This window comes from Physella acuta, unplaced genomic scaffold (genome assembly GCF_028476545.2).
Source record: "Physella acuta isolate Inbredline_101_S28 unplaced genomic scaffold, ASM2847654v3 ptg000605l, whole genome shotgun sequence".
Classification (NCBI taxonomy): Eukaryota; Metazoa; Mollusca; class Gastropoda; family Physidae; genus Physella; species Physella acuta.
In genome coordinates, this window is record NW_026732124.1 from 255,515 (window position 1) to 279,645 (window position 24,131).

A 24,131-nucleotide genomic window follows, 5' to 3' on the forward strand; every position below is an offset into this window, starting at 1 on the left:
TTTTCCGTGCGTTCATAAAGCACACAGCACAGGTGCGCAGCAGGTGTGAAGTGCTAAATATAACGTGACATCGCGTTTTACAGCTACTAAAGCAGATCAGAGAGGAAGCTTGGGGGTCAATCTTTGCATGATTAGAAGAGAACTGGACGCAATTAGTCTAAGTGACCGATCCTGCCTTCAGCCTCCCCCAGGTCAATCTTTCGAATGGGCAGACGTGACTCCACCGACGGGCGGCCATGATAGCACACCGCCGGCACGTGATTCTGTAACCTCGCGGCTCCGACCAATGGCACGCTTTCGTTTCTCCGTCTAAAATGGCGCGCGCGATGAAACCGGAAGTGAGAGGTATTGATAGGCCGGTGGCAGGGCGGAATTTGCCTAAGACGCAGGTACGTGTTCCCGACAAAGCCGGAGGTGACGTCAGTGAGAGCCGGACTGATTTAATGTTCGAGATGTCAAACGGGGAAGGATCACTGGAATTTTCTCGAAATCTCTGGCAATTGGTGGGGGGGGGGGGGGGGGATAATCGTCAGACGAGAGGTGTCAATCACAAAAACACCCGCGAGGTTTATAAAGCTATAACCCGGTTACACTTCGTCTGTCGAACAAATCAACTCGTCACATGGTCGGGGTTTTATCTACAGCTATCGTAGAGAGTAAGGGGATCATCCATTTATGACGTACACATTTTTTTTTGGGATTTTGGACCCCCCCCCCCCCTCCATCCACAAAAGTCCACTTAATTCCATTTTAAAAGTCCACACGCGTACGCAAAAGTCATTTTTTAAAGACCCCCCCCCCTCCCCGTGTGGACGTCATAAATGGATGACCTCTAACCCTAACACTAAACGCCACACGCTCCTAACATGTCCACTAATCCTCTCAACAAGTGGATATTGTGAGATTAATGTTCTACTACAATCTTTTACTTCTTGATGGATTCATTATCTTACAAGTTAATGTTTATTTATAAGTTATAGATTTAATAGATCGAAAATTTGTAATTAGTTTAAAGATGTATAGACACATGTATTAATAAATAACTCTATATCAGTGGCATAGCCCATTAATTAGACTAACGTCGTGAAACTGGTAAAGATACTACTTCTTCTTCGTTCTTAATTTAAGTGTTGGAACTGATCCCCCTCCATCACAATTAAGTATTACGTGTCAACTTGTTATGCACCATTAAGGCCATTGACTCCGATTTCATCCTGCTTTTCTTTTTTTGGATTTGCTTCCATAGCCTTTGTCCTGTAAAGATTCAATAAGCTCAATTTATGAAATTATTTTTAAATATCCATTCTTATATAAAGAAAAAAAAAAGAGAGAGAAAAGACGAAGAAGAGGAACTAGGAACGAAACTGACCAAGAAACCAAAAACTGCATTCAAGCCAGTTTACTAGAGAACCGAAGGCTTAATCCGTTGTGGAAAAAATAATTAGGTGAAGAAGAATTGCCATTTAAAAATCATTTGCTTTTAATTAGTAATCGAATCGATAGACAACCGATCAAAAGGCGCGATTGATCTTCTGCTGAAGTGTTGAAGGAGTGCCCGCCATGAACCCGGTGACACTAAGGGGGAGTTAAATACAGGAAGTGTATTGTGTAAGGGGAGTTATATACAGGAAAAGTATTGTGTAAGGGGAGTTAAATACAGGAAAAGTATTGTGTAAGGGGAGTTAAATACAGGAAGTGTATTGTGTAAGGGGAGTTAAATACAGGAAGTGTATTGTGTAAGGGGAGTTATATACAGGAAGTGTATTGTGTAAGGGGAGTTATATACAGGAAGTGTATTGTGTAAGGGGAGGTAAATACAGGAAGTGTATTGTGTAAGGGGAGTTATATACAGGAAGTGTATCGTGTAAGGGGAGGTAAATACAGGAAGTGTATTGTGTAAGGGGAGTTAAATACAGGAAGTAGTATCATGTAAGGGGAGGTAAATACAGGAAGTGTATTGTGTAAGGGGAGTTATATACAGGAAGTGTATTGTGTAAGGGGAGTTATATACAGGAAGTGTATTGTGTAAGGGGAGGTAAATACAGGAAGTGTATTGTGTAAGGGGAGTTATATACAGGAAGTGTATCGTGTAAGGGGAGTTAAATACAGGAAGTGTATTGTGTAAGGGGAGTTAAATACAGAAAGTATATCGTGTAAGGGGAGTTAAATACAGGAAGTGTATTGTGTAAGGGGAGGTAAATACAGGAAGTGTATTGTGTAAGGGGAGTTAAATACAGGAAGTAGTATCATGTAAGGGGAGGTAAATACAGGAAGTAGTATCATGTAAGGGGAGGTAAATACAGGAAGTAGTATCATGTATGGGGAGTTAAATACAGAAAGTAATATTGTGTAAGGGGAGTTAAATACAGGAAGTAGTATCATGTATGGGGAGTTAAATACATGAAGTAATATTGTGTAAGGGGAGTTAAATACAGGAAGTGGTATTGTGTAAGGGGAGTTAAATACATGAAATAATATAATGTAAGGGGAGTTAAATACAGGAAGTGTATTATGTAAGGGGAGTTAAATACAGTAAGTAATATAATGAAAGGGGAGTTAAATACAGGAAATAATATAATGTAAGGGGAGTTAAATAAAGGAAATGTATCGTGTAAGGGGAATTAAATACAGTAAGTAATATAATGAAAGGGGAGTAAAATACAGGAAATAATGTAATGTAAGGGAGTTAAATACAGGAAGTGTTCTATGTAAGGGGGGTTAAATACAGGAAGTGTATCGTGTAAGAGAGTTAAATACAGGAAGTGTATTGTGTAAGGGGGGTTAAATACAGGGAGTGTATCGTGTAAGAGAGTTAAATACAGGAAGTGTATTGTGTAAGGGGAGTTAAATACAGGAAGTGTATTGTGTAAGGGGAGTTAAACACAGGAAGTGGTATATGTAAGGGGAGTTAAATACCGGAAGTGGTATATGTAAGGAGAGTTAATTACAGGAAGTGTATTGTGTAAGGGGAGTTAAATACCGGATGTGGTATAGTGTAAGGGACGAAAATACAATAAGTGTATTGTGTAAGGGGAGTTAAATACAGGAAGTGTATTGTGTAAGGGCAGTTGAATATTGGAAGTGTATTGTGTAAGGGGAGTTGAATATAGGAAGTGTATTGTGTAAGGGGAGTTAAATACAGGAAGTGGTATCATGTAAGGGGAGTTAAAAACAGAAAGTGTATTGTGTAAGGGGAGTTAAATACAGGAAGTAGTATCGTGTAAAGGGAGGTAATTACACGAAGTAGTATTGTGTAAGGGAGTTAAATATAGGAAGTGTATTGTGTAAGGGAGTTAAATACAGGAAGTGCATTGTGTAAGGAGCGTTAAATACAGGAAGTGTATCGTGTAAGGCAGTTAAATACAATAAGTGTATCGTGTAAGGGAGTTAAATGCAGGAAGTAGTATCGTGTAAGGGGAGTTAAATATAGCAAGTAGCATCGTGTAAGGTGGATAAATGCAGCAAATGTATTTTTAAAAAGGGCAAATACAGGAATCCAAACAATATTTCGTAAGGGGAGTTTTATATTGGGAGTGTAAGTATGGACTTACAACTGATGGAGTCAACTACAGCATCAAGGGAATGTACTCTATATTATGTGGCCCAGACTCGCAGGAAAAGGGTTTAACAAAACAAAATGCCTTCCATTGTTAGAAAATAATATAAAAATAAGATAATATTAATTTTAAATTTTAAATTTTACTTTAAAAATGTATTTTCTTTCATTTAAATTACTTGCATGTTTAAAACTTATTTAAAACCTGTAATAATTACGCTTTTCAATTCTTCTTTAATAATTCTATTTAGTTTTTAAACAGCTATCAGGATTGTGGTTAAACTGAAAAAATAAACTCTGCATGTTTTTATGTTTTTATCGCTTTTAAAGTAACCTGCTCTTGCCTGCTGCGCTCCGGCTAGTAACCTGACGACTATTCGTCAGCCAAGCGACTCCGAGCAGGGGGAAAACACGAGGCAAGCCAATACGCTGAAATCGATAGGCCATTATACTTTTTAATTAACTACACGCTCCTACACGGCGACATTTTTGAGAGATTTAAAATCAACTGGATTCCCCGCGGTACTAAAAGCCATTTAGAGCAGTCGTCTTTTCTATCGTCGCTGTTCTCAAATTGCTTAGCATGGGAACTCAACTAAAACTGTCAGATTCAAGAACACAGTGGAATCGGCGTGGTCGGGTCGGTAAAGCTCATGGTTGCTAAACAGATAAGTCTCGAGTTCGAATCCTCGGGCAGATGAGGCTCGTTAGATGGGCATAGCCACGCTTCTAGGAAAGACAACTCCATAAACAAGCAACTGCTGCCTTTGTTTGTTCTTGGTTGGACAAAGGCTATGGAAGCAAATCGAACGGAGTTTCTTCCAGGCATCTCTTAAATACAGTACAGAAGTTTGCAATTTTTTTTTAGGATAATGTATATAAACAAAAGGGAGGCTACTCTAAACCCGATTTAATATTTACAGATACAACAATCATAATAGTAGTTAAACAGATGAGTGTCCAGGGGTGTAGGTATACGCAGTGTTTCTTTCAGACTTCTCCGGGGGGGGGGGGGAGGTCGAGCATGGACATACATACTGTAAGGGTAGAGTTTATTTAGCATTTGCCATCACTTTATAATATTAATGGGACGGCGTGGTCGTTAACCCAGAAGTCTCAACTTCGTAATCCGCAGGATGTCCCTGAGTCCGCCTAGCTCTAATGAGTACCTGACTCATGGTTGGCGAACGTAAAGACGGCTGGGAATAGACCTGACCACACTATCCATTCCATGCCCTGGGCACAGAAACAGGCAAGCGCTACTTCATCTGCCCTATTGACGCCGTATCCAAAACTGAAAAGTAACGTAATATTTTATCGTATTTTATAGTAAGCCTTCAAGGTCGGGGTATCCCTCCCCCAATCACCCCCCCCCCCCCCACCCCGCCTCGCCACTGTTCATATGCTGTTTACGAAGTGTATAGACGAGTTCACTAGAAATACGACCATCCATTGCTTATTTGATTCCTTCATGTCAAATTATTTTTTTTAAAGATCGGGTACAAAAAAAATTAATTACAAATAGATGTTTTAGCGTTGGGAATTTAATTGGAAATAAAACTATGAATTGAAGTTTTTAATCAGTATTGTTTTTAAAGATTAATTTAACTCTGTGTGCGTGTGTGTGTGTGGGGGGGGGGGGGGTGCGCGCGGCTAAACTCGATATATTTGACTGAGGATAAATCACGTCATATTGTTTTTAAGAAACGTTTAATGAATATGTGGTTTTATAATATGATGTGATATCAAATTCTAAAGGTTTTCGTGAAATCGCAAATAAAGTAGTGTACAAAATTTCGATGACCGGAATCCGCTCAAAAGTTTAAAGAAACCTACGTATAGGATCTAATATGAAATTTAGTCTCACTAAAATAAATAGTACTCAAGTTATTGGTAATTTAGAAACCAGAAATAGTTTATAGAGGATCACTAATCAGTATAATATACCATATGGTTAATTATTTAATTATTAAAAACAAAATTTCAAATTAGCTATTTTGTTCACACGGAACTAGAGTGTTGCACAACTTCCGGTTACGGGAAATCAATATAAATTTTAAGGAACCTGGTCATATGATCTAATATTAAATTAGAACTTTCGTTCACCTAACTGTAACAGAACTCACGTTATCGCATTCGCACATGAGCACAGACACACACACACACAGCACACAGCGAGAGAGAGAGGGAGAGAGAAAGAGAGAGAGAGAGAGAGAGAGAGAGTGGTAGAGAGGTAGAGAGCGATACAGACAAAATAGCAAGTCGGTTTTTCCGACTCTCGAGAGTGTAGACGATTTTAGCACGATTACAGTAAGTAAAGTTCACCTTTCAGACCTAACGATCAATAGGGCAGATTGATTTCATGTTTCTTGACCTATTGAATGGATTGTCAGCACTATACTTAGCCGCCTTTACTTCCCCTAACGTGAGTCAGGTACTCACCAAAGCTGAGTGGACTCGGGGTCTAGAGTTCGGATCGACATTTAAACTCGAGAACCTCTGACTAGCAGTCGAGCGCTCTACCACTCTACCACGCTGCCTCATGCACGGTTACAACACCCTCTCTATTTACCCCATAACGAGAAAGTAAAAAAAATATCGACAGAAATGAACGTTTTTAAAAAGGTCACTTATAAAGAACCGAGGCGTCTGCAGCATAGCTACATATTTCGGAGCCCGGGGCTGACTTTCGATTTTGACGCCCCTATTCAGACATATTTATAAGGACTAACTTGACCCGCTTTTACTTGCTACAAGCTCCGTCTATGCATTAACAAAGCTCTAGCCTGAGCTTAACCTTATATTAACCTTAACCATAAATGATATACTCTCTATCCTAACTAGCCCTAACCCTACCATGACATCGATACAAACATTAAATTATCGATATGTTAAACCACGAGCTCAGATATAATTAACTGCCAGGTAAATGTAACCGATAAAGTACCCAAAAACAATATCCATTAAGTCAGCACTGATCAGAGTTTAATCAACAAGTCTGAATTTACAACAACACAAAAAAAAATCAGCGAACAGTTGTAATCAAACAACAATACATCGCAACAAACTAAATTCAACGCGCAAGCCGGCATTTGATCGATTATATTGAACTGTTCATTTCTTCTTTTGACAGACCGCTCATTCATTGACTCGTATAGTGTGAGGAACGCTGTACATGTTGCAAGCCATTTACCGCTAATCCCACCGTGGACAGGGGACTGTTGGTGGTGCTAGCTCTTCTTCCGACAAGTACTCGATCCTGGGTCGTGCTGGATAAAGTGGCGGGCGACGATGCTAGACCGAAGATGTTGGTTGAAGGCGTGGTTTCCACTGTGGATTTTGTACTGCTGTCACTCGGGTAAGTTCAATCTCTCAAAAACTAAAATTGCACAGTAGTATATATTCGGATACGTTCCACCGAATAAAACTTTGGATTTTGTACTGCTGTCACTCGGGTATGTTCAATCTAAACAAACAAAAAAAAAGAAAAAAAAAATTACATCGCTAAGATCCACATAAAAAAACAAACAAAAAGCTTTTGAATATGTACGCACATGTACTGCTATCACTCGGGTAAGTTCAATCTCACAAAAATAAATATTACATTTATGTTTATTTTAGAAGTTCCACCTAAAAAAAAACTTTGGATTTTTTTCTTCCGCCATTCGAGTGAGTTCAACTCACAAAAAAAATTCACAAAAAAACGTTTTAATAACAAGCTTTTATGTAATAATGCACTAAAAAGTAGAAAATAAATTATACACTACTATTTAAATAACTTTAAAGAAAAGCGTATCCAATAGATACTAAAGTGACCCACGCTTTTCTTTATAGTAATTTAAATAGTAGTGTCTAATATTTAGGAAGAGAACCACGCTTTTCTTTATAGTTATTTAAATAGTGTTTAATTTCTACTCTACTTTTTAGTGCATTATTACATAAAAATTCATAAAAAACGTTTTAATAACAAGCTTTTATGTAATGATGCACTAAAAAGTAGAAAATAAATTATAGACTACTATTTAAATAACTATAAAGAAAAGCGTGGGTCACTTTAGTATCTATTGGATACCTTTACTAATGTTAAGGAAGACACCCACGCTTTTCTTTATAGTTATTTAAATAGTAGTCTATAATTTATTTTCTACTTTTTAGTGCATCATTACATAAAAGCTTGTTATTAAAACGTTTTTTATGAATTTTTTTTTCAGTACTTTACATGTTTTATTTACAATAGAGTTACATGACTAAAAACCATTGCGCGCCTACTGAACATCACGTTCAGTAGGCGCGCAATGGTTTTTGAACGCAGCCATTACGTGATGGCGCAGCTATTGAAGGTGATGACGCGTGTGGTGTGGTTGGCTAGACATGCCTACTAATTCGGTCCAAATTTTTATTAATTCATAAAAAATTAATTAGGCATCCGATTAAGTCAAATTTAGTTTCAGAATGCATTGTCTTCATGTCTTGACCCACGTGTCAAATGTGAATCGTATCGGTCAAGTAGAAGGGTCCGAATTTTTACTCTTGCGTTTCCGTCTAGACTGACGACTGACGACTGTCGACAGACAGAGGAAGTGAGTTAAATAAAAGCTTGTAAAAAGCTTGTTATTAAAAAGTGTTTTTTTTTTACGTTTTTTTTTCCCCAGTACTTTACATGTTTTATTTACAATAGTTACATGACTAAAAACCATAGTCAAGTTTACAGTTAAAGTTTCAGTAAAATATTATGGGATGGCGTAGTCTAGTGCTAAATAACTAGACTGCTGACCCGACTAAAAACCATCGCGCGCCTATTGAACGTGATGACGCGCTTTTGGCGTAGAGCCCCCCTCGCTCCACGCCCAACACGGCCGTGATGATGCGTGTGGATAGAACTGCCTACTAATTCTGCCCAAATTTTAATTAATTCATAAAAAAATTAATTAGGGATCCAATTAAGTCAAATTTAATGTCATAATGCATTGTCTTCATGTCTTGACCCACGTACCAATTACGAACCGTATCTGACAGTTAGAAGTGTCCGCATTTTCGCTCCGGCGTTTCGATCTAGACTGACGACAGAGGAAGTGAGTTAAATAATAGCTTGTAAAAACAAAAAATACAATACTATCTATTTTAGGATAAGTTCCACCTAAAAAAATTTTTTTTTACATTTTACTGCTGTCACTGGGGTAGGTTCAATCTCACAAAACAATATTGAACTGATATTAATGTTTTGGTGAATTATCACCTCAAAAAAACAACCTTGCATTCATATTACTCTCGGGTAAACACCACCCGGAAAATCCTTAACTTCTTTAAGACATTGATCTATTACTGCTAATTAGTTAGATAAGTTAATTTTTTAAAAGATCGGATTTTATAATATGTAATTCGAATAAGCCACAGCTAACACAATCGAATTTTGTACTACGCTCAACTGTTGGGTATGTTTCACGAATCTATCGAACGTTCTACTGTCCATGTTTTTTTTTTTTACTTTTGTTCTTACTTATCTTGATTTACTGGCTCACGTGTCCAACTTATTGCTGATTGGCTGTTTGATTTACACCAACGGAATGATTAACTTACAGGCTAAAGGAAAAGGACACGAATTAAAGTGCTCTGAATCATAAATTTAAAAAAAAAAGTTTAACGTCATAGCTATGAGTTTCCCCGTTATCTAAAAGGTCTGTTGTAAGTGACACTATGAGAACAATGAATCTATTTCTATCAAAGCAAAGTGTTTTCTGTAACGCCGTCTGTCTGTTTATCACTCTTATTAGATCGGGTACTTGCAAATAAGTTTTAGAGGTTTTGCTCTTGATAAAGCGGGGTATTAAAATTCACTCCAAGGGGAAAATTATAGCGATCTCAATAATCGTGTTTAAAAGGGGTTGAAAACAGACCTCGACTGACCGCGGTGTTTCCAAACTACGGCCCACGGGCCGGATGCGGCCCGCGAGGTCATTTTATCCGGCCCGCGACGATCTTTTTGTCCACTGAATAAATGTTTATTGGAGGTGGCTGAGGAGCTTTGCACAGAACATTCAAAACTATTTGAATGTAGCTTTGTGTGCAAATACAATTACTCGCCGTGTTTCAGACATTGGTGAAAACATTGCGACTCAAATAGCGAAAAATTCAAACAAGTTTCGCCATTTTCCAATTGCAATGGATGAGTCGGTGGACAGCTGTTTCACCTCTCAACTGCTTGTGTTCATTAGAGGTGTGGATGAAGACCTCAACATAATAAAAGAGCTGGAATTTATGACACTGTTACCGAAGAGGATATCTACAGTGTTTCTTCCAGGCTTTTTTCTCCGGGGGGGGGGGGGCACTTGAAATTTTCGGGGGGGGGGGGGGGGGGGGCACTGTTAAACGTATATATTTTCTAACCCTAACGCTAACCCTAAGAGATGGCTGGAAGAAACTCTGGATATCTAACCATATATAGTTCAGAGACAAACAGAAAATCGCAATTTACCATATTTCACATCAGTAAGATTGCTAATTTTGCGAGAAAAATTCTTATCAGAGTATCTAAGAAAAGAAATAGGTGACTTCCTGATGGTAAAGGCAAGCCACAGCCATTATTGTCTGATGAAGAGTGGGTATAGAAATTAGCCTCTGCTGCAGACATAACTAGTCATTTAAATTTTCTGAACATATAACGGCAACAGAGTGAAATCTAGTTTCAGATCTATACACCCACCTAAAGGCCTTTAGATACAAACTTGTTATGTTTTTGGAAAAAGTACAAGCTAACAACTTGACACACTTTCAGCAGTGCAAGGTCTTTACGGCTGAAGCAACCACTGAGTCCCCCACGTCATTTACATACGATATTGTTGAAGACCTCCAGCTGCAGTTTCAGTAGCGGTTTTCTGACTTGGACTCAAAGGCAGAAGAAGTGAGACTGTTTTAAAGCCCATTTGAAGCAAATGTGGCCAGTTGCTAAGATGAACTGCAGCTGGAGGTCATTGAATTGCAAGAAAATGACTTCCTTAGAGACACGTTCAAAGAAGGGCGGATGGGTTTTCATACGTTTTTGCACAAGGAAGACTTTCCTAACATTAAAACGTTTGCATCAAAGTACCTTTCAAATTTTCGAACAACATACCTGTGTGAACAAACATTATCAATAATGAAATACGTGAAGAACAATTTGAGAACAAACGTGGACCTCGGGTGGGGGGGGGGGGGGGGTGGACACTTGAAATTTGTATATATTTCTATATAAATTATTTTTCGTTGGGGGGGTGGGGGGAAGGGGCGGTAGACGTTCTTCGGGGGTGGGGGGGGGCGATGACCCTGAAGAGATGCCTTAAAGAAACTCTGGCCCCCGAACTGATATTTGATAGTTAATGCGGCCCTCGGGCTGAAAAGTTTGGAGACTCCTGATTTAAACTAAAGATTTTTCAAAATGCTTGAATTAGATAGACCACTTGCTTAGAAAAATACCAGATTCTTTAAAAAGTCATAATTAGGGTTTAAAATTGAATCGTTTTACCGCTAATTTTTACCTACTTAGGGGACGTAACTGCCGTATGAATTTAATTTCCCAGTTCTTTGACTGCACACAAAAATAAACGCATAAAACATTTGAATAAAGGAAAAAATCCTTTAAATTTTATAATAAATTGTATTCAAATAGCTCTGAAAATCAATTAATAGTGCCTTATAATTATTTTTTTGATTTATGGCTGATGTAAAGAAAGCTTATAGACTACGTTCTAGAAAAACAATAAAGTTCATTAATGCAATTGCAGCATCGTTTCGAAGAACATGAGTTTCGGGTTTAAGTAGGGTATTGCTAAGTTATTTTTAACCCTTTTATTCATTAATTGAAGGAATTATTTAGTACAATACTAATAAAACTCAAAGAAAGAGAACTGCAAATAGGTTCGATCGAAGGTCTTCGACAGTTAAACATATTAGAATAATTAATTCACTTGATTTATCTAAAATATTAATACTAACTACAGCGATAATTTATTTTATACAGAGTTTATAAATTGTCCCATCAGTCTTTAAAATGAAAAGGACCTCTCCATTATTTCTTTTTTCTTCTTCTTCTTCTTCGTTCTTAATTATTAGTGTTGAATGGGATCGAGATTTATCTGCCAGTGGGGTTGAACTTGAAACTGTTTGAATTTATCAACCATGAGCTTTTTGCCGACTCGGCCACGTCTCCAACACAATTAAGCGTTACGTGTCAACTGGTTATGCACCATTGAGGTCATTGACTCCGATTTCAGCCTGCTTTTCTTATTTCTTTTAAAACCATATATTGTTAGTGTTTGTGTGTGGGGGCGGGGGTGTAAGCCAAAAACTTTGTAGAGGTGTTGTTGAGATGTTGAGTATTAGTTTTTTTTTTTATTCCCGAGCTTATGGTTCAATCTGCAATTTTTATGAAAATATTTTTTAAACATACATATAAATTTATATTTAGACATGACTATAAACAGCTGGAGCAAAGCCTAGCCGATAAATGCTAGTAAATTTATTAAAAAAACATGAAATACTCGAAGAGTCACGGATAGACTTTGAATAATCGCCTCCTTCTCCCTCCCCCTCCTCCTCCTTATATACATTGTGTACAAGTGAAAAGTATGTAAGTGTGTGTGTCTGTGTATGTGTATGTGCGTGTGTGTGCCTGCCTGCATGCGTGTGTGTATGGTTGTGTGTGCATGCGTGCATGCATGCGTGAATGTTTATGTGTTCGTACAGGCGTGTGTGTGTGTTTTTTTTTTATTCTCTTTGTAGCGGAATTAGTGACATTTAAAAAAAATTATATTCTTATTAAATTAAACCTAATTTTTCAAGCTACTCCGCGATTTATTTTATTTTTAAAAAATAACTTTATCTCCATTGCTTATGAAACACATTTCACTTTCATCTCCAAAAATACTTAGTAGTTTTATTTTAGCAAATATTCACTGAGTTATTTCTATTCTTAACTACCTTTTCATAATTAGTTAAATTAAATCCAGTTTCATTAAGTCGATACGTACTGGGTTTAATGTTCCAGACATTTCAGAATTTATTGTACGAAAAGACTATTCTTGACTTCATTACACTATCTAGGTCGGTTCACCTCTATTTTTCCTCTAACGTTAATCTTCGCTTTTTAAAGTTATGTAAAAAAAACATATTTGTGCAGATATGGTTTTTGTCTTACATTACTTTATACATAAGATTTTGTCTCTATGAGGGGGAATTTTTCTTAGACTGGAATAACTATCGTAGGCCACTATTTAAATTGCGATATCTTAAAGAAACATACCCAGTACTAGATTTAGAAGCAAATACCAGACGGACAAGGATACTGGAAGATCCCAAACGGCCCAAAACAAATTCGTTTCCCCTCCCAAATCCCAACTGAGACTTCATTTTCCCCCTGGATCCCTAACTTCTCCAAACTCGCTTGTAGTTTTCATTAAGGTTTCTTTGTACCCCATCCCCGTTTTTTTTTCTCCTCCCACAAGTTGGTCAGTAGTGTAGGAGACGGGGTGGGGGTGGGGGGTCTGACTTGACCGTAGACTACGCTCATATTATCAGATAACTGTTAAACTGGGCACCGGTTCCCGCCGAATCCCCACTTCCGGTACCGTTTCTTGGAGATAGCCCCAGATACAATCAAGTAGTCAGGAGCGCGGTGTGCACCTATGTTTCAATGAATTCCATTAGTACCGCCCCACTATGCTGATTAGTTTACGGGGAGGAACAATGTCCGACTAATGCGATTTCGGGAAAGGCGTGAGGAGGGGCCCCCTGCCGTATTAGACGACTAATCAGATTGATTAAGGGAGATAAATAATCGAAGTGCCCGGACCGGGACTAGGATTTGATTTTCTTTAAGGCCGCCCCGGCCAGGGGTAGAGTTTTTGCTCCAAGACGTAAAAATATGTACATTTGGCTAAATGTTACTGCGACCAGCGCGTCGCTCTAGCGAAATGACCAGCCGATCGTAAAACAAATTAATGACAAAACCCGATGGTAAACACCTAGTGGGACTTTTAGTTGTTAAACGAATAAAACCTCCGTCGTACGACGAATAAGTTACATGTCTGTCTTTAAAAAAAAAAAATGTGAATTACAAGCGCGTCGTAAAATGAATGCAAAAGAAGTATTAGTCTTTTTTAGGAGAAACTGATCAACAATATTAAGACGTAAAGGGATAACTTAGTCTCATAACGAATAAGTAAACAGTTCGTCGCCTAGCTAATAAATAATCAGTCCTGTGTTACAGATTTGAACTATGGTTGTCGTATAACAAGTAAAGGAATATATCTCCGCACTGCCTTCATTGGCCATCCACTTTGTTTGCGCTCGTTTTCAAACGATCTTCATTGGCCATCCACTTTGTTTGCGCTCGTTTTCAAACGATCTTCATTGGCCATCCACTTTGTTTGCGCTCGTTTTCAAACGATCTTCATTGGCCATCCACTTTGTTTGCGCTCGTTTTCAAACGATCTTCATTGGCCATCCACTTTGTTTGCGCTCGTTTTCAAACGATCTTCATTGGCCATCCACTTTGTTTGCGCTCGTTTTCAAACGATCTTCATTGGCCATCCACTTTGTTTGCGCTCGTTTTCAAACGATCTTCATTGGCCATCCACTTTGTTTGCGCTCGTTTTCAAACGATCTTCATTGGCCATCCACTTTGTTTGCGCTCGTTTTCAAACGATCTTCATTGGCCATCCACTTTGTTTGCGCTCGTTTTCAAACGATCTTCATTGGCCATCCACTTTGTTTGCGCCCTTCAGCCTTTTTTCTTGACACGCAGCACAAGTATAGAACCTCCGACATAATGATCAGTATCCAAGAGCTCTACGGCTTGACCAAAACGTGTTATACTACATACCCGCTCACTTCTGGGTTTGAATTCATGTAATCTGATAATAGCGCGCATTAAACTTTAAAATTTGATACCGATTCTTGATATCGATCCCCAAGTTTTTATTTCTCACTCAAATAACTATATTGATTACATCAAAAGACGGAATATTTTCATTAAATTTTTAACATGGGGATAGAGGTGCTATTGAATTTAAATAACTAAAGAAAAAAAAGTCTAGCGTGTTAATTTTGTGGAATTATTTTTTCGTTTTGAAAGCGTGACGAAACGAACAGTTACAATCAACTGTTTTGTTGAATAAGTAAGTAATTAAGTTAAAAGGATATATTGGGTTGAGAAAAAAATGCTTGTTTTCAAAATGTAAGGTAAAGTGCGCTATCGATATTAAACATTTAAAAATTCTATGAATTTTTTTGTGAAGGTGGTGCCGGTAAAAATCGACCGTTTGACCGAGTGATAGAGTACTCGACTGCTAGCCTGAAGGTCTAGAGTTCGAATCTTGATCCGGACTTATGACTGAAGTAATTTATTAGCATTTCTTCCACCCATTCACACTCCCATGTTGCCAGCCGCTAGACTCGTGAAATTTCCCCAGGATTTTGTTTCCTCCCCCAGTCTATCAATTTTGGACATGAGGGGCAGTGCGGTCAGTTGACGAGCTTTAGTCACTAGCCTGGGTATTAAACTTGTGCCTTTCGGGTTAGCAAACTCGCGGTTTACCACTAGACCCCACACTTCCAACGAATCACACATTTGTTCCCAAAACTCATTTGTAATCTTTTCACATTTAAAAACATTATTTGCACTCAATAGCACCGTCAATCATTCCGCCGATTACTATAATGTATTGTAGTTAAATATTTCGCCGCAGGCGCTAGAAAATATCACATACACAAACTCATTTTCCCACTTTTCATTTAAACGTGTTCATTATCCTGTCTATTATTTGATACGGGTCGCCACCTAGTACTAGCAATAATGTGAAACTGCCCTGTATGGCTCGGTATTGGTGTCGTAACAATGTTTATAAATAAGATCTACTCAGGGCATGATGGGTAACTCAACACGGGCGCTAAATGTGTTGACAATGATAGAACGAGACGGTAGATACAGTGAGGAGGCAGAGGTTCGCGGCGTGCTACTCACATGTTTTATGAATGATTTCTTGCCCACGATACCACGCACACTCTCCCCGGGGGAGGGGGATGGTCCCATGTGGTCCCAGGGGGGAGAGTTCGAAGACTCAAAAAAACGCGATGAAACTTTCAGTTTATTTTTCAACGATAGAATAACGTAACGATTAATTCTATACTTCAATGATGGAATGGCGTTTCGATCAATTCTATCCTGCTGTATCATTAATGTTTTAATATATTAAGGCCAGTTGCTTTGATAGGGTGAGGGGAGGGGATTTCCCGTGGTAGCGCTTATACTCTCTTTAGATATCTACGGAGGAGACGGTGTCGAAAACTGACTGCTCAACCATGGGGCTGGAATGTCAAATCACACCTCTGATTTTCTCTTAACTGTAAGCAAGGTAGCCCCACGCTTTTATCATCTGAACAACCACTTATAACAACGTACGCCACCATGAACAAAGCAAGATCACCTATAGTAACTTACGGCTACTTAGACCAATGCACGACCACGTATAACATCGCACGGCACTTTACAAACAACGTACGGCTCCTAACAACACAAGGCCACGTATAACAACGTACGACTATTTATAACAACGTACGACCACTTATAACGACCACTTAATAAAACGTATAACCACCTATAACAACGTATGACGACGTATGACGACGTAGAACAACGCACGAACGCATGGCCGCTAATAACAACGAACAATCACTTAAAACAACGTACGATCATTTACAACGACGCAACTCGAAACACATATTTTTCTCATATTTGACGTCATAACATCCTCCACAAATGACGTAATTCTTCTCCCAGAAATCGCCTTTTTTCTAAGTTATTATTTTTATAGCTACAATAGCTACAATCCACTGTCATTAACGTAACCATAGTTTAAAACAAGTTGAAAATAGAAACAATATGAAAGCTGCTACGAAATTAAGGCTGTTATTCATCTCCTTCAATTAATCATTGTCTCTTCGTTTCATTGGTGTTCGATTACAGTAATTACAATTACGACATCGTAATTTTAACGATCAAGATGTCAACTAAAACGGTTAACAAAATGCTATTGGGTGATTTTTTTTATTTTGATACTGGTTTGAGAATATACACAAAACAACACACACTCACACACACTTTTACCAATAAAAACGCATCGGTCAATAAGAAAAAGCTCACATATACATACCCATACATAATATACACACAGACACACACAAAAACACAGACACGCGCTTCAACACATACATTAACATTACTTCACGTATATAAGCTCTTACATACATATATCCTCATATCCACATACACACATACACCTACACACAAACACCTACACACATACACCGACCGCATATACATTCATATACAAATACATCCACTTGTACTTACACACATACAACTTTAAACACATATATGTGCACATTCACATAAACAGATTCACATACACTTACACACCTATACACACCTATACACAGTTACACACACGTACATCCACACATCTGCACCTACCCCAGCACGTATAACCACATGCTTATAAACACACTCAGGGAGTAGAAGACATTGTAATTGAAAACTTGTTAGTGGCTGTCAACACATTATCAAACGGGAAGTAACCATTAAAATTGTACATTTATTCAACAAAAATAGTTATTGTTCTTTGCAATAGGTTAACTGTTGTTATTCATGTATTACTATTAGCCCATCCAGCAATTATTCTCAATACGAGTTCTTCTTATCGATATTACATATAATGTAAATTATAACCCCCCCCCCTTTTTTTTAATGCAATGTCAATGTTAAACTATCACCACAGTTCTGTCTTCTAAACTTTAACAAATCCATAATATTTTACTCCTTGGTTAATTAAATTGTCAGTTAATCCCATTGGGATTTTATTATGAGATTTGTTTATATCTTTTACTCTATAAATGTGTTTCCTCTAAACATTTATTTAACTTCCTCTACCACAAAAACAAAAATCCGTAGTTTACTGTTTTCCAACAAACTTTATTCTTAATATGTAAACCGTTATCTTTTCCCGGCTTTATAAACCTTTATCAAATATCCGGTGTGTCTGTTAGTACCACTATCGCCCAACAATACCACCCTCCCCCCCCATCCCCACCCTCCTCCCAACCTGACTAATCTACCGCCTCGACCACCTCATCAGTTAGACATCCACGTTATCTGACCATTCACATCAAATCACAATTATCCGCAATGATTAAAGACACACACACAACATCCCAACCAAACTCCTATCGACGCAACTCTAATAAATCGGCCATCCGTCATCCGTCATCCGACATCCGTCATCCACACGGCATGGACCTCCAGCACCAGACTCCGGGCCTATCAAACCCGTATAGCTCTCCGACAATGAAGATTTAATTTAGCTCTTATTTTCCAGGGCGGGTTTGCTCAGCGTTTAGTAGGGACCGTCAAATCAAATGATTGTCTGCCCCGGGGCGATCCATCCGAAGGTTCTAGTAAACCACCGGAAGTCCACAGGAAGAACCGATTTCCGGGTAGCGGAAATGGTTGAACCTCATATCTGGTGTTTTGTTGTAATTGTTAGCTTAGGACAATTGTTTCAAGAATTTAGTAACACTGTAAAGTAAATTGATAGGTTGTGTCTTGATAGCAGACAATTGTTAGAAACGACATGGTCGGAGGGTAGATTATACGAGTACTAACCCGAAGGTCTCGAGTTCGAATCCCGGGCTTCAGTCTGAGTGCACTTATTTCAGACTGGGTGCCTGACTCATGTTGAGGGTAGTAAAGGTGGCTGGGCATAGTGCTGACAACATTAACATTTAACTGTACTGTAGTCAAAGAAACAGGTAAACACTACTTTATCTTCCCCTTGAAGACTGTTAAGTTATATGAATACACGTGTAAATTACATGAAAATAAAATATGTGGGTGCCAATCAAAGCAGGATAGGAATTGCGGGTCTAAATAAGACATTATTGACAACATATTCATAGAATGTGCCGCGGAAATAGAAACACATAAACTCTACTTTGTCTGCCCTATAGAAAGTTATCTCAAAAAATGTGTAGTTTACTTATAATTCAAGAATCTAATGACACACCAAAGTAATGGTCTTAGTGACTCAACGAGTTAAACCCAAACTAGAGAAATCGCTTTATACCGATAACACGCCACCACAAAATGATTCAAATAGATAATTCAAAACAAAATGACTCAGTATCCCAGCAAAAAAAAAGATTCTTAAACTTAGAAGATTGACTCACTATCACGCTAAACAAACCATCATTGCCACGTGAAATCAATCAAATTCAATTTAAAAGACTATCCTCGTCTGTATAACCATCTATAACTTTAACCTAATTTATTTATTTTTTTTAAAAAAACTACGTTAGATCTAAAAACGCCAGGTTAAATTAAAAGTGATCACTGCATATCTTATATTTTATTTAAATGTATATTTTGTTAGATTGCTCTTTAACATACTCTTGGATTAAATTTACAACTGCTAACAACTGTATTATAAATTATTTCCTAACAAGCAACATGATAGGTATACATGTTGAATAACTGTTTTGTTGTGTGTTTCAGCGAGTCCGGAGACTTGTCGGTTCCCTGAGTTCTTACAAGGTGGATCCACATATGGCACGATCAAACCATGGAACACTCAGATGTGGTGGCTTCACATACGGCATGTGCCCAAGTTGGCGGAGAAACAGGATATTTTTGTACAGGTGAGATGGGTGGAGGGGCGGATGGATTGGTGGGTGGATGGGTGGGTGGGTTGGTTAGTTGGTGGGTGGGTGGATAGATGGAGGGTGGGTGGATGGATGAATTGTGGATAGGTAAATGGGTGGAGGGGTGAATTAAGGGATAGGTTGATAGGTCGATGGTTTGATGTTAATTTGGGATGGATGGATGGATTTGTGAATAGTTGGACGGATTGGTAGATGTAAGGGGGTGGGGGTAGGGGTGGGGTCGAATAAACTAACGGGATAAAGGATCGTTTCACATGCGGAAGAATGGGTTGATAAATTGGTGGATAGATGGGTGGATAGATAAGTGGATAGATGGGTGGATAAATGGGTGGATAAATGGGTGAACGGATGAGTGGATGGATGATTGGATAGATGGGTGGATAAATGGGTAGATGGGTGGATAGAAGGGTGAATTGGTGGGTGGATAGGTGGGTGGCTAGATGATTGGGTATATGTGTGGATATATGGGTGGATAAATGGGTAGATAGATGGGTGGTGTATGAGGATCTAGGAATACCTCCAACACGCTGTTCCAACCTGTCCCACAGGGCAACCACATGTGGCGGTACCGTGAGCTGAACTTCCAGACGTGCGAGAGGTCACCGAGGCGCGTGTCCCACAAGTCCAGCTTTGGTCAGTGCTCAGACCGTCAGCATGTGTACAACAGGACGTGCATCAGCGAGGAGAAGAACAACGCGTACCGGGTCATTCAGTACAACTCTGATGGGTGAGTTCATCCAGCCATGTCCACATGGAGTATAGGGGCGGGGGGGGCGGTGAGTTGTTCCAGCCACAGCTAGACGTCCACATAGAGTAAATGGGGGGAGGGCGGGGTGTGAGTTGATCCAGCCACGTCCACATGGAGTAAATGGGGGGGGGGGGGGGTGAGTTGATGCAGCTACGGCTAGACGTCCACATCGAGTATAGGGGTGGGGGTAGAGTTCATCCAGCCACGGCTACAAGTCCACATGGGTGGGGGGGTGAGTTGATGCATCCACGGCTAGACGTCCACATAGAGTAAATGGGGGGGGGGGGGGGCGGGCGGTATATTAATACTTTACTTTAGTATTTCATCATCTTTCTTACGCTCGTGCTCAAGAGATATGAAGTAGAGTTCATGTAATTCAATGACCTCGACATACGAAGGGATAGTGTTGTCAGTACTATGCCAAGCCGCCTTTTTTTCTCCTTAACGTGAGTTGGGTACCCATTAGAGCTGGGTGGACTCAGGGAAATTACACTGACTTGAATTCGAACTTGAGACTTTCGAATTAGCAGTCTAGCGCTCTACTGCATGACCACGCCATATATTATAGTATTACGATGATTTAAATTTCCCTTCAATTGTACCCCCAATATTAATTTACTGAGAGTTTAGAGAATTCAGCCCTTGTGTGGGAGTCCAATTTTTTTTTTAAAAAGAGACTGAAATTGATTCATGTTTATCTTTTTGTTCCGTGGAATATCAAGATTTTAATCAAGATAACTCCGACATTCTACAAATCAATTTCGTGTGCCAGAGATCGGAGCTATGTGCACAAATTATCTGCATCTTCCTGCTGTAAATCTGTCTAAATCTTGTCCAAACTAAAATATCTGTTCATCTTCTGTCTTAGGAAAAATATAACTAAAAATAATCGAGACGGTCTGAATTGCTATAGCACATATAAACAGATCGTAATGATACTCATGGAAAACAGAAGACTACAACGATAAAAGATGAAAAATAGTTTTATAAAATTTATGTTTAGTGTTGATACAAATTAACTTTACTTTGATAAATCACAAGCATAGTTGAACGATCTGTTTGATTTTTATTTATAATCTACATATCATCTTTGAGCACACCAAAAACTGTTGTCATTTTCTTCAATGTATGTTTACTTAATTTAAATATTAGGGATTATTTTTTCAGATTATTATTTAAACTTTTTTACATAAACTCAGATAACTTTTTCTAGATTATACTTTATTTTAAACATCATTTTTAAATATCGATTTCTTTTCTTCAATTTTTTTTCAGTACTAGTCAATTTTTTTTTTATTATTGCCCTAATATTTACGAAATATACAAAATGACTGTGTGAAAGGATAGCATCGATAAATCATTACCAATAGCCTGTTTCTTTCTCTCATTCTCAGTCCATTATTCGGTTTTTTTCATAAATTTTTAATTATTCAAACTTTATTGATGACAAAAAAAAGTTTTAACAAATGTTGCACATTATAACATTTGATATAATGATATATATTTGATGGCTACAGGACATTACCCCTCCCCCCTGACATTTCCCACCCCCCCCTCCCGGACATTTTGCCCCCGTATTTACCCCCTGTCTTTTACCCCCCTGTGAGATTACCCCCCCCCCCTTACACCAAGATAGAATCCTGATTCTAATTCCAACTCTATACCAATAAATTAGCTTACTCCTAACCTTAAGACAAAGACGAAAAATATAAGAATTCACATCAGGCTAAAATAATCCCAAAACCAAACCCAACTCTAGATATTGATTTAAGCCTAACCCTGATCCTAATCCTACCCCTAACCTTAGCCATAACCTCAGCCCTGGCCATGGCCCTGGCCCTGGCCTTAGCCCTAGCCCTAGCCCTAGCCCTAGCCCTAGCCCTAGCCCCAGCCCTAGCCCTAGCCCTAGCCCTAGCCCTAGCCCTAGCCCTAGCCCTAGCCCTAGCCCTAGCCCTAGCCCTAGCCCTAGCCCTAGCCCTAGCCCTAGCCCTAGCCCTAGCCCTAGCCCTAGCCCTAGCCCTAGCCCTAGCCCTAGCCCTAGCCCTAGCCCTAGCCCTAGCCCTAGCCCTAGCCCTAGCCCTAGCCCTAGCCCTAGCCCTAGCCCTAGCCCTAGCCCTAGCCCTAGCCCTAGCCCTAGCCCTAGCCCTAGCCCTAGCCCTAGCCCTAGCCCTAGCCCTAGCCCTAGCCCTAGCCCTAGCCCTAGCCCTAGCCCTAGCCCTAGCCCTAGCCCTAGCCCTAGCCCTAGCCCTAGCCCTAGCCCTAGCCCTAGCCCTAGCCCTAGCCCTAGCCCTAGCCCTAGCCCTAGCCCTAGCCCTAGCCCTAGCCCTAGCCCTAGCCCTAGCCCTAGCCCTAGCCCTAGCCCTAGCCCTAGCCCTAGCCCTAGCCCTAGCCCTAGCCCTAACCCTAACCCAAGCCATAGTCCTAGCCCTAGCCCTAGCCCTAGCCCTAGCCCTATCCCTAGCCCTAGCCCTAGCCCTAGCCCTAGCCCTAGCCCTAGCCCTAGCCCTAGCCCTAGCCCTAGCCCTAGCCCTAGCCCTAGCCCTAGCCCTAGCCCTAGCCCTAGCCCTAGCCCTAGCCCTAGCCCTAGCCCTAGCCCTAGCCCTAGCCCTAGCCCTAGCCCTAGCCCTAGCCCTAGCCCTAGCCCTAGCCCTAGCCCTAGCCCTAGCCCTAACCCTAACCCAAGCCATAGTCCTAGCCCTAGCGCTAACCCTAGACCTAGACCTAGCCCAAACTCGAACCCTAGCTGAACCTTAAGCTTTGACGGGGGGGGGGGGGGTAATGTCCTACTGAGCGGGGGTAATTGACAGATGATAATTGACAGGGAGGGGGGTAATTACTCCAGGAGTAATGACGTGGGGGAATGTCCCGGGGAAGGGGTAATTGACGGGGGGGGGGTAACGCCCATGCCCTCTGTTCCCATATATTACTTTTGGTTGCCCCCAGAGTAAAACTTTTTTTTTTTTTTTTTTTTTTTTTTTTTTCCCCAGAGTAAAACATGCGTTAAACAACTTCTTCTTATCGAGAAATCAGAGTAGAAATTGATACTTAGTTTTATTATAAAGTATTTAATTTATTAATCAGTAATGTTTCTAATATTGGTTGATAATAACTGTAATGTATCAAGGTCAAACGATTTCTAATTTTTGTTTGTTTGCCCTTGTAGAAAGTATTTTGAAAAACGTTATTTGTACTCTTTAAGAAGAAAACAGTATGAAACTGGGTTTGTCTGAATTAATTGGCCAATAGTTTATCTTTGTAGATGCTTACTTCCCTTGGTTTTGTGGTTGTAGATGCTAGCTTCCCTTGGGTTTTTGTGGTTTGCAGATAGTTACCTCCCCTGACGTGTCATCCATCACGGTGTTATCGCTATGATCTTTGAGTTATTGAACCGCCCGCATTATATGTGCATCTAGATGTGCATGCGGGGGTTACATATGGGGTTCAGAGGTCATGTTGGGGATGGGGATATTAAACAAAAAAAAGAAATAAAAAGAAATTGCCCAGGATTAATGGAAAATTATAAGTTTGGAGATGTAGTTAGCGTGGATGTAGATCTATACCTGCGTGCATGATTGCACTAGTTTCTGCCTTTATGTGCGGCTATAAAGATTCCTCTTTAGACCTAGCGACCCAATGGGGTAAATGAAATTGTTGATATTTTTCTTGACATCGGCATATGAAGGGACAGTGTGATCAACACTATTCTCAGCCGTTCTAACTTTCTACAAATTAAGTCATGTACCCACCAGAGCTGGGTGGACTCAAGGACGTCATACAAGTCTAAACTAAGATCTGAACTCACGACCTTCAAGCTATCAGCCAAACGCTCCACCATTCGACCACCCCGTCCCACACTGTTTCACCTCCTAGTACTATTAAACCGGGGAAGTAAGTTAGTATTGCAAGTTGCCTCCCATGTGCATGAAAAAAATAATGAAAAATCCTGTTACATCTACTTTCCTTATCAGCTTTGCATATACTTGCACATCTTTGTATACTTGTAGTATACCGACTGGTCGTATCCAAGCAAAAAAATTTTCTAGTATGGTTATCGTACCCTCAGCTCGCTCAGCTGTTATG

General features: G+C 39.6%; 1 protein-coding gene across 1 annotated transcript in view; it reads left to right on the forward strand.

Annotated features, from left to right (window-relative positions):
* The first annotated feature begins 7,001 nt into the window (after positions 1-7,001).
* LOC131947740 (uncharacterized) overlaps positions 7,002-24,131 on the forward strand; it is a 58,978-nt gene continuing 41,848 nt past the window's right edge. Inside the window, exons 1-3 of the mRNA XM_059309022.1 lie at positions 7,002-7,011; positions 19,137-19,279; positions 19,852-20,030. Of these exons, the coding sequence (XP_059165005.1) occupies positions 19,217-19,279; positions 19,852-20,030 (242 nt within the window). The 5' untranslated portion in view covers positions 7,002-7,011; positions 19,137-19,216. The remainder of the gene's footprint in view (positions 7,012-19,136; positions 19,280-19,851; positions 20,031-24,131) is intronic.